Source organism: Cannabis sativa, chromosome 7, assembly GCF_029168945.1.
Source record: "Cannabis sativa cultivar Pink pepper isolate KNU-18-1 chromosome 7, ASM2916894v1, whole genome shotgun sequence".
Lineage (NCBI taxonomy): Eukaryota > Viridiplantae > Streptophyta > Magnoliopsida > Rosales > Cannabaceae > Cannabis > Cannabis sativa.
The window spans coordinates 11,260,666-11,272,681 of record NC_083607.1 but is presented as its reverse complement, the minus strand read 5'-3'; the positions used below and the strand labels follow the sequence as shown (position 1 = coordinate 11,272,681).

At 44.4% G+C, this 12,016-nt stretch overlaps 2 protein-coding genes across 2 annotated transcripts; both read left to right on the top strand.

The window, feature by feature from the left end:
- The first annotated feature begins 11,049 nt into the window (after positions 1-11,049).
- Positions 11,050-11,355, top strand: LOC133039619 (uncharacterized). The gene has a single exon (XM_061118524.1). The coding sequence runs from the start codon at positions 11,050-11,052 to the stop codon at positions 11,353-11,355; it is 306 nt and encodes a 101-aa protein (XP_060974507.1).
- On the top strand, positions 11,352-11,753 carry LOC133039618 (uncharacterized). The gene has a single exon (XM_061118523.1). The coding sequence runs from the start codon at positions 11,352-11,354 to the stop codon at positions 11,751-11,753; it is 402 nt and encodes a 133-aa protein (XP_060974506.1).
- Positions 11,754-12,016: the final 263 nt, after the last annotated feature.

Below are 12,016 nucleotides of genomic sequence, written 5' to 3'. Positions count from 1 at the left end.
ATCAGCAGTTTTTATATTTCGCATTTCCGGTGTCCGGTATTTTGGAACGCGGCGTTTGGCTCAGTAGAAATCACAACTTAGTATGTTAGTATTTTGGGGACGGGTTTAGACATTGGGAATGTCGGGAATGGCCGGGAATTTAGAATGTCCCAAAAATACCCCCTTTAGTGTTTTGTATGTGGTTTTAGTATGGAGGGGCAAAATGGTCTTTTTGCCCCAATGATATTTTGTCTTATGTGATTTTTAAATGAATTAAATGTTTGTTTCTAATTAATCTTTTTGGCTGAAATAGATTTAAATAAAATGATACTTTAAGCTTGAAAATCCTTTTCTCTCATTTTTACACTTAGCCAATTTTTAAAAAGTTTAAAAATTAGAAAAGCTCTCTCTCTCTTTTCCTCTCTTTCGGCTGAGATTGGAGGGTTCAAGGCTGGGATTTTTGTGGGTGATTTCTAGTGTCTTAGCAAGATCAAAGTGTGTTTTCTTCAAGGTAAATCTTGTCTTGCTTTTTTCTATTTAGTTTTCTTGAGATTTCAAGTGAAAAATGATGAAAATGTGATTTGCATGTTGGATTTTTATGTTGTTGTTGCTGCTGTAATCTAGTGATTATTTTGTGTTTAAGCATGTTAGTTTAGGGTTGTTTTGATGCTTGATTACTAGGTTGAGCATGCTAGATGAAAATGTGTGAAAATTGATGATTTTTGTGAGAAAATGCATGTTTTGTTTCTGTATAATTGCTGGTTGTTATTGTTAGTTTGCAGAGGTGTTTTAATGCTTAGTTAAGTAGAATTAACTAGGCTAGGGTGCATGCTAGAGGGTTTAACCAAGTTTGAGTTCTTGAACTCAAAGCTTGGTCTTCAATGGTGAAATTTGCTTGTGAGGTTTCTGGGTAGGTTTGAGGCCTTGGAATGGTCATTTGGGACCTATGTAGGAGGTCTGGAAAGTTTGGGATCAATTGGGTTCGAATTGGTCAAGATATGTGAAATTTTGCTTGCTGCCTGCGAGGAACCGGAATTCCGGTTGAGCATCCGGAATTCCGGATGGGGGTTCGTATTTTCCCGAACCGGAATTCGGTTGGGCAACGGACTTCGGATGGGGGATTTTTCGAACCCTAGTTGTCCTCGTTTTTGGGTTTTTAGGGGTATTGCCATGCTTTTTATCGATAGGGAAACTTTTAGTTTCGAGTTTTAGTCCCCGGGAAGTGATTTAGCGTGTCACTTATAGCGTTGTGGTTTTTATGGTTTAGGAGCCGATGTCCGCCGTTCGGCTTCGATTCCGATCGAGTTGGCCAAGGCACACCTGAAATCGGAATCCAGGTAAGATTAGTATAACAGTATGCATATGTAGTTTACATGTTTAGCATGCATGTAGGAAGCCTGTTAGTTTACATTAGATATGTATTTAGGCTTCGAACCACCCAACCCTGTCACGTCGGTACGGTGGAGTATGACCGACGGCGGAGTATGACCGGTTCGGCCGATCAGTGACACCGGTTGGTGGTTCGGTCTTATTGACCTATCCCGTCGGTACAGCTGGAGTATGACCGCGGCGGAGTATGACCGGTTCGACCGATCAGGAGGATACTTGTCAATAGTGCCGTCCCCTGAACGTTCAAAACTCAGTACCATGTTAGACATGGCAGTAGTGCTCAGTACCATGTTGGACATGGCAGTAGCGGGACTCAGTATCGTGTTGGACACGGCAGTCAGTTTTATGTATGATATTTTTATGCTTTTCTTACTGAGTCTGTCGACTCACAGTTTACGTTGCATGTGTAGGTAAAGGCAAGGCAGTTGCTGATGGACCGTGAGCGAGCTTATGGGATTGTACATGTCGGGGCGGTTAGGCCTGGAGCGTACGATCCTCGGGACGACGGGCCGAGATTTTGTAATTGTCGTTAGACGACTTTATTTTGATGTAAAAGTTGAACAGTGAAAACGTTTGTAAATATTTTTATAAATCGGGATCCCGAGACTTTTTGGTAAAATGGTTTATAAGTTTAATGAAAAAGCAAAATTTTAATTAACCACGTTTTTCCATAAACCTCGTTGATTAGCAACGAGCTGCACAGTATGTTTAAAAATCACGTAATACGCCTAAGTTAGTTAGGGTGTTACAATTTGGTATCAGAGCCGCCAGGTTGTCTTCCGAAGATCGTCACGACATGTACAATCATCATCAGCAGTTAGCTCGGTTCACGGTTCAGTAAGCCTTTATTGCTTTAGTAGTTTATTTTATTCAGTTATGAAAAAGAAAAGCCTGTTAGGAAGCATGTTAGTAGCCTGATAGTAGAATAGGCGCATGTTTCATTTCTAATTTCCAAATTAAGCGGCATTAGTAAGCTCGCCTTGAATGCGACCTGATATGCCAACTCTTGGTTTCGCAGGCGGTTCTAACTAGATGGACGCCAGGCGGACTACCAGGAGTCGAGGCAACTCAGTGGGGTCGAATCAGGGAGAGGGAGCTCGGTTTCCCCCACTCGCTGGGGGCGAGGTAGAGGTCCCCGAGGCGGGGCTCGTGGTCGGGGTGATGAGAACCCGCCACGGGCGCCCGAGCTCCCCCGGCCGATCGGGGAGCCCCGAATCGGGAGTTGCGGTTTGCGGAGATGCAAGCCGGGATCGAAGAACAAGACCTCGAGATTCGAGAGGTTGAGACGGCGGGGTGCTCCTGCGGTTCCGGTGCCCGGTAGTTCCGGCGGCACTGCCCCTGCCGCCTGTGCCGAGATGGTAGTGGCGGCCCACATTGGAACCTTTATATGAGCGGTTCCGGAAGCAAGCACCTCCGGTATTCCTGGGAGGTCCGGATGTGTCGAAAGCCGAGCAGTGGCTTACGGTGATCACCAGAATCTTGAACTTTATGGGTGTCACCGGCAACGATAGAGTGGTGTGCGCCACATTTCGGTTCCGGGAGGATGCCACAGTATGGTGGGACATGGTGTCTCAGATTCACGATGTCACCACCATGACTTGGGAGAGGTTCCAGGAACTTTTCAACGCGAAGTACTACAACGAGGCGGTTAGAAGCGCCAAGAGAAAGGAATTCGTTCACCTGACCCAGCGGGAGAACATGAGTGTCACTGAGTATACTACTCAGTTCGACCGGTTGGCGAGGTTAGCCTCGGGAATTGTGCCGACCGACTTCAGCAGGAAGGAGAAGTATCTGGACGGGTTGAATCCCAAGATCAGGCATGACCTGATGATTACCACTGACGACAGCACCACCTACGCTCAGATGGTGGAGAAGGCACTGCGAGCTGAGGGCGCAGTGGGGTGTATGTCAGATTCAGCCAGTACTCCGGTTGGTGGCGGAGCTCCTACCCCTCTGCATCGGGCTTCGGCGGGGGAGTAGTGGTTCGGCCATTGATCGGAGGAAGAGGGCACCCAGCTTCGGCGGCTCGAGTCGAACAAGAGGTTCCGGGGGAACCAGAACAGAGGGAGTCGTCCTGGTGGTAATGAGACTCGCTTCTCCTACCCCGAGTGCCCTAGCTGCAAGAGGCACCATCGGGGAGAGTGCAAGGGGCAGGGATGCTTCCATTGTGGCATGCCCGAGCACTTCAAGAGGGAATGTCCCCAGCTCCGGCCAGAGGCACCGAGAGCTCCAGCGATGCCCACTCCAGCCAGGGTATTCGCGATCACGCAGCCGATGCGGATGCCGGCCCATCGGTTGTTACGGGTCGATTCTTATTAACGACTCGTTTTATTCCGTCTTTGTTTGATTCTGGGGCTACACGTTCTTATGTGGCGGCCAGAGTCTTTGGTAAGTTGGGTAGACCCTTTGATAGATATGAATCAGGGTTTGGAACCCTGTTACCTGGCGGAGAATTGGTTATCTCCAATAGGTGGATTAGGTCTATGCCGATCAGGATAGATGGTAGAGAGTTGAGCGCTGATCTGATAGAGATGAGCTTAGTCGAATTTGATATTATTTTAGGAATGGATTTCCTATCTAAATATTCGGCGAGCATTGATTGCAAGAGGAAGATGGTGGTCTTCCAACCAGAAAGTGAAGAACCGTTCGTATTTGTGGGTTCGGTTCAGGGATCTCGGATCCCGGTGATCTCGGCTATGTCAGCGAGAGAATTATTGCACGGTGGGTGCTTAGGGTTTCTGGCCGTGGTGGTGGACACCACTCGGCCAGACACCATTCGGCCAGAGGACATCAGAGTGGTTCGGGAATTTTTGGACGTTTTTCCCGAAGAACTTCCAGGGTTACCACCTCATCGGGAGATCGACTTTGTGATTGACTTGGCACCAGGGGTGGATCCGGTTTCTAAAGCCCCGTATAGGATGGCTCCAGCTGAACTTAAGGAGTTAAAGATTCAGCTCCAGGGGTTGCTTGACATAGGGTTCATTCGGCCCAGTGTGTCACCTTGGGGAGCCCCGGTTTTGTTCGTGAAGAAGAAGGACGGCTCTATGAGGATGTGCATCGACTACAGAGAGTTGAACAAGCTGACGGTGAAGAATAAATATCCATTACCTAGGATCGATGACTTGTTCGATCAGCTTCAGGGGAAGACGGTCTTCTCTAAGATTGATCTCCGTTCGGGTTATCATCAGTTGAGGATCCGAGAGGAGGACATTCCAAAGACGGCTTTCCGCACTAGGTATGGACACTACGAGTTCCTGGTTATGTCATTCGGACTAACCAACGCTCCTGCAGCATTCATGGATCTGATGAATAGGGTATTCAAGGATTTCCTCGATATCTGTGTGATTGTGTTTATCGACGACATCCTCGTGTACTCTCAGTCAGAAGAGGAGCATGAGTTACACCTCCAGATGGTACTGCAACGACTTCGAGAACATAGACTCTACGCCAAGTTCAAGAAATGTGAGTTACGGTTGTCTCGGGTGTCCTTCCTAGGGCACATAGTGAGTAAAGATGGGATCAAGGTGGATCCGGGAAGATCGAATCCGTCGGGGATTGGCCGAGACCGAAGACGGTGACGGAGATCGAAGCTTTTGGGATTAGCTGGGTATTACCGTAGGTTCGTGGAGGGGTTCTCCAAAATTTCAATGCCCCTAACCGAGCTTACAAAGAAGAATCAGCGATTTATCTGGTCAGATAAATGCGAAGCTAGTTTTCAGGAGCTGAAACAGAGGTTGATTACCGCTCCGGTACTAGCTTTGCCTTCGGACGAGGAGAAGTTCGTGGTCTATTGTGACGCATCCAAACAGGGTTTGGGGTGCGTATTGATGCAAGCCGATCGGGTTATCGCTTACGCCTCCCGTCAGTTAAAGGATTATGAACAGCGATACCCGACTCATGATTTAGAATTGGCCGCAGTAGTTTTTGCACTGAAGATTTGGCGGCATTACTTGTATGGTGAGAAGTGCGAGATCTATACCGACCATAAAAGTCTCAAGTATTTCTTTACTCAGAAAGATTTGAACATGAGACAGAGGCGTTGGTTGGAGTTAGTGAAGGATTATGATTGCGAGATCCTCTATCATCCCGGAAAAGCCAATGTAGTGGCCGATGCCCTGAGTAGAAAGGGGCCCGGGCAGGTAGCTAGCATGGTTCAGATCTCACCTCAGCTAGCAGAGGATATGGTCAGGTCCAGCATTGAGTTTGTGGTAGGTCAGCTACACAACTTAACGCTGCAATCTGATCTGTTAGAAAGAATAAAAGTTGCTCAGACGACAGATCCGGAGTTAGTGAAGATCCGAGATGAGGTGGACTTGAGGAACGAGATCTTTGAGGAGGCTCATTCTACCCCGTATTCTCTGCATCCCGGCACCACCAAGATGTACCAAGACTTGAAACCGTACTTCTGGTGGAACGGTATGAAGAAGAATTTGGTAGAATTCGTATCGAGATGCCTCACATGTCAGCAGATCAAGGCTGAACATCAGAGACCAGCAGGGTTGTTGCAGCCTCTAACCCTACCAGAATGGAAATGGGAGGATATTACTATGGATTTTGTGGTCGGGTTACCTAGGACCACGGGTATGTATGATTCCATCTGGGTAGTGGTGGACCGATTTACGAAATCTGCTCATTTTCTGCCGGTTAGAACAACGTTTACAGTGGATCAGTTGGCAGAGTTATATGTCAGGGAGATAGTGAGACTTCACGGGGTACCGAAGTCTATAGTTTCGGACAGGGATCCGAAATTCACCTCCAAATTTTGGCAAAGTTTGCAACGGGCAATGGGTACAAAGCTAAAATTCAGTACAGCATTTCATCCTCAGACAGATGGTCAGTCCGAGAGGACAATTCAGATATTGGAGGATATGCTGAGAGCCTGTGTTATGGACTTTGAGGGTTCATGGAATAAATACCTACCGTTAATAGAGTTTTCGTACAACAACAGTTATCAGAGTACGATAGGGATGGCACCCTATGAACTATTGTACGGTAGGAAGTGCAGATCCCCTATCCACTGGGATGAGACAGGGGAGAGGAAATATCTAGGTCCGGAGTCAGTTCAGCGGACCAATGAGGCAATAGAGAAGATTAAAGCTAGAATGCTTGCCTCCCAGAGCAGACAGAAGAGTTACGCAGATCCGAAACGTCGAGATGTTGAGTTCCGAGTAGGGGACCATGTGTTTTTGCGAGTATCTCCGATGAAGGGGATTAAACGTTTCGGGAAAAGAGGCAAGTTATGCCCTAGATTTACAGGACCTTTCGAGATTCTCGAGAAGATAGGTCAAGTGGCATATCGGTTAGCATTGCCTCCAGCTTTATCAGCAGTGCACAACGTATTTCATGTCTCAATGTTGAGAAAATACGTTTCAGACCCCTCTCATATAATCAGTTATGAGAGCCTTCAGCTTCAGTCAGATATGTCCTATGAGGAACAGCCAGTGCAGATCCTGGATAGAAAGGATAAAGTCCTTCGGAATAAGACCATAGCGTTGGTCAAGGTTCTCTGGAGAAACAGTAAGGTGGAAGAAGCCACCTGGGAGCTAGAATCAGATATGCGAGCTCAATATCCAGAGTTATTCAGGTTAGATTTCGGGGACGAAATCCTTTTAAGGGGGGGATAGTTGTAAAGCCCGCTTAGTTAATTTGGAAATTAGCAGTTATTTATGTTAATCAGGAAATTATTTATAGCTATTTAAATAATTTATCATGGATATTTATGGAATTCAGATATGCATATTTATGTCATCAGCAGTTTTTATATTTCGCATTTCCGGTGTCCGGTATTTTGGAACGCGGCGTTTGGCTCAGTAGAAATCACAACTTAGTATGTTAGTATTTTGGGGACGGGTTTAGACATTGGGAATGTCGGGAATGGCCGGGAATTTAGAATGTCCCAAAAATACCCCCTTTAGTGTTTTGTATGTGGTTTTAGTATGGAGGGGCAAAATGGTCTTTTTGCCCCAATGATATTTTGTCTTATGTGATTTTTAAATGAATTAAATGTTTGTTTCTAATTAATCTTTTTGGCTGAAATAGATTTAAATAAAATGATACTTTAAGCTTGAAAATCCTTTTCTCTCATTTTTACACTTAGCCAATTTTTAAAAAGTTTAAAAATTAGAAAAGCTCTCTCTCTCTTTTCCTCTCTTTCGGCTGAGATTGGAGGGTTCAAGGCTGGGATTTTTGTGGGTGATTTCTAGTGTCTTAGCAAGATCAAAGTGTGTTTTCTTCAAGGTAAATCTTGTCTTGCTTTTTTCTATTTAGTTTTCTTGAGATTTCAAGTGAAAAATGATGAAAATGTGATTTGCATGTTGGATTTTTATGTTGTTGTTGCTGTTGTAATCTAGTGATTATTTTGTGTTTAAGCATGTTAGTTTAGGGTTGTTTTGATGCTTGATTACTAGGTTGAGCATGCTAGATGAAAATGTGTGAAAATTGATGATTTTTGTGAGAAAATGCATGTTTTGTTTCTGTATAATTGCTGGTTGTTATTGTTAGTTTGCAGAGGTGTTTTAATGCTTAGTTAAGTAGAATTAACTAGGCTAGGGTGCATGCTAGAGGGTTTAACCAAGTTTGAGTTCTTGAACTCAAAGCTTGGTCTTCAATGGTGAAATTTGCTTGTGAGGTTTCTGGGTAGGTTTGAGGCCTTGGAATGGTCATTTGGGACCTATGTAGGAGGTCTGGAAAGTTTGGGATCAATTGGGTTCGAATTGGTCAAGATATGTGAAATTTTGCTTGCTGCCTGCGAGGAACCGGAATTCCGGTTGAGCATCCGGAATTCCGGATGGGGGTTCAGATTTTCCCAACGGAATTCGGTTGGGCAACCGGACTTCGGATGGGGGATTTTTCGAACCCTAGTTTTCCTCGTTTTTGGGTTTTTAGGGGTATTGCCATGCTTTTTATCGATAGGGAAACTTTTAGTTTCGAGTTTTAGTCCGGGAAGTGATTTAGCGTGTCACTTATAGCGTTGTGGTTTTTATGGTTTAGGAGCCGATGTCCGCCGTTCGGCTTCGGTTCCGTCGGGTTGGCGGCACACACGAAATCGGAATCCAGTAAGATTAGTATAACAGTATGCATATGTAGTTTACATGTTTATCATGCATGTAGGAAGCCTGTTAGTTTACATTAGATATGTATTTAGGCTTCGAACCACCCAACCCTGTCACGTCGGTACGAGCTGGAGTATGACCGACGGCGGAGTATGACCGGTTCGGCCGATCAGTGACCGGTTGGTGGTTCAGTGCTATTGACCTATCCCGTCGGTACAGGCTGGAGTATGACCAGCAGCCGGAGTATGACCGGTTCGACCGATCAGGAGGATACTTGTCAATAGTGCCGTCCCCTGAACGTTCAAAACTCAGTACCATGTTAGACATGGCAGTAGTGCTCAGTACCATGTTGGACATGGCAGTAGCGGGACTCAGTATCGTGTTGGACACGGCAGTCAGTTTTATGTATGATATTTTTATGCTTTTCTTACTGAGTCTGTCGACTCACAGTTTACGTTGCATGTGTAGGTAAAGGCAAGGCAGTTGCTGATGGACCGTGAGCGAGCTTATGGGATTGTACATGTCGGGGCGGTTAGGCCTGGAGCGTACGATCCTCGGGACAGCACGGCTGAGATTTTGTAATTGTCGTTAGACGACTTTATTTTGATGTAAAAGTTGAACAGTGAAAACGTTTGTAAATATTTTTATAAATCGGGATCCCGAGACTTTTTGGTAAAATGGTTTATAAGTTTAATGAAAAAGCAAAATTTTAATTAACCACGTTTTTCCATAAACCTCGTTGATTAGCAACGAGCTGCACAGTATGTTTAAAAATCACGTAATACGCCTAAGTTAGTTAGGGTGTTACAATACCAAACCGACAATTGATGCTTAACGAAGATTCAATCCACCCATGAAAGAAGTTGTCAGAAAAGAAGTAGTTAAGTGGTTGGATGCTGGAGTTGCTTATCCTATTTCAGATAGTAAGTGGGTTAGCCCGGTGCAAGTGGTTCCAAAGAAAGGTGGAATGACTGTGATCAAGAATGAAAATAATGAGTTGATTCCTACAAGAGCAATCACTGGTTGGAGGATCTGCATCGATTACAGGAAACTCAACAAAGCAACACGAAAAGATCACTTCCCTTTTCCCTTCATTGATCAAATGCTAGACAGATTGGCGGGGCAAGAATATTACTGCTTTCTTGATGGATATTCTGGATACTACCAGATAGCTATAGCACCTGAAGATCAGGAGAAGACTACTTTCACATGTTCCTACGGTACCTTTGCTTTCAGAAGAATGCCATTCGGCTTGTGCAACGCCCCTGCTACTTTTCAAAGGTGTATGATGGCTATCTTTTCAGACTTGATTGAATCTTGTATTGAAATCTTTATGGATGATTTCTCAGTTTTTGGTTCTTCATTCGATCATTGTTTGGAAAATTTGGAAAAAGTGCTAACAAGGTGCGAGAAGTCTAACTTGGTGTTAAACTGGGAGAAGTGCCACTTTATAGTAACAGAAGGAATTGTTCTTGGGCACAAAATTTCAAAGGCAGGAATTGAGGTGGATAAGGCTAAAGTTTCAACAATAGAGAATTTGCCACCTCCAGTTTTTGTAAAAGGAGTGAGGAGTTTCCTAGGACATGCTGGCTTCTACCGCAGATTTATCAAGGACTTCTCCAAAATCTCAAAACCTTTATCTAGCTTACTTGTCAATGGTATTCCATTTGAGTTTGGAGAAGATTGTTTAAAAGCTTTCAAGGTTCTAAAGGAGAGATTGATTACAGCACCGATAGTAACTTCACCAAATTGGGAATTGTCGTTTGAGTTGATGTGCGACGCAAGTGACTATGCCATTGGAGCGGTCTTGGGTCAAAGAGTTGACAGAGTATTCCACACAATCTACTATGCTAGTAGAACTCTGAATGATGCTCAATTAAATTACGCCACTACAGAGAAAGAAATGCTGGCAATAGTGTTTGCTTGTGACAAATTCCGACCCTACCTGATTTGAAATAAGGTAATTGTCTACACAGATCATTCAGCAATCAAATACCTTATGACCAAGAAGGATGCAAAACCGAGACTCATTCGGTGGGTACTTATACTTCAAGAGTTTGACTTAGAGATAAAAGATAAAAAGGGCACCGAAAACCTGGTAGCAGACCACTTGTCAAGATTAGAGCTGGAAGAGAGTCAGAATACAAAGGAGGTACAGATAAATGAGCAATTTCCTGATGAACAACTCTTTAGTGTGAGGGAAAACCTGATGGTACCGTGGTACGCTGACTATGTTAATTTCTTGGCTGCAAAAATAACTCCTCCCGAGCTTTCGCGTCAACAATTGAAGAAGTTCTTTTCTGAGGTGAAACATTATTATTGGGAAGAGCCAATCCTCTACAAGCACTGCGGTGATCAAATAATTAGGAGATGTGTGCCTGAAGAGGAGATGTATTCTATCCTAAATCATTGTCATGCTTTACCATGTGGAGGACATTTTAGTGGAAACAGAACAGCTGCAAAGGTGTTGCAAAGTGGATTCTTTTGGCCAACGCTATTCAAGGATGCTACTACCTTTGTAAAGGCATGTGATCGTTGTCAACGAACAGGTAATATCTCAAGAAGAAACGAGATGCCTTTAACAGGAATTTTAGAAGTTGAATTGTTTGATGTGTGGGGAATAGACTTCATGGGTCCTTTTCCTTCATCCTTTAGCAATCAGTACATTCTTTTGGCTGTCGATTATGTGTCTAAATGGGTCGAAGTTGCAGCTACACCTCAGAATGATGGTAAGACAGTTCTCCGCTTTCTACAAAAGAACATCTTTACTCGGTTTGGTACTCCTCGAGCAATAGTAAGCGATGAAGGGAGTCACTTCTGTAACAAGCAGTTTAAAGCACTTCTTTCAGATATGGTGTCCGACATCGAACTGCTTTACCATACCATCCCCAAAGTAATGGCCAAGCTGAAATTTCTAATCGGGAGATTAAGATGATTCTAGAGAAAACAGTGCAAAGATCAAGGAAAGATTGGTCAAGAAAATTAGATGATGCATTGTGGGCATACAGAACTGCTTTCAAGACACCGATTGGCATGTCCCCATATCGGTTGGTGTTTGGAAAGGCTTGTCATCTACCGGTGGAGTTAGAGCATAAAGCTTTTTGGGCTATGAAGACTCTTAACATGGAACTAAAAGCTGCAGGGGAGAAAAGACTGTTACAGCTGAATGAGCTAGAGGAGTTTCGAAACGAAGCCTATGAAAATGCAAAAATATACAAGGAGAGAACTAAGAAGTGGCACGATCAAGGTCTAGTACGGAAGGAGTTTCAACCAGGGCAGCAAGTGTTACTCTTTAATTCAAGGTTGAAACTGTTTCCTGGAAAGTTGAAGTAAAGGTGGTCAGGACCATTCACGGTGGTCAAGGTGTTTCCTTATGGAACGGTGGAGTTAAAACGTGATAGTCCAGCAACTTTCAAAGTTAATGGACAGCGTTTAAAGCTCTACTTGGGAGGTCAATTTGACCAAGCCAAGTCCGCCATGATCCTGGCGCCACTTTGAAGTACAAGGCTCAGCGTCCGGCTATATGACGATAAAGACAGCGCTCTTGGGAGGCAACCCAAGTGTTTTTTTTTAATTTTTTTCAGACTTTTGATTAT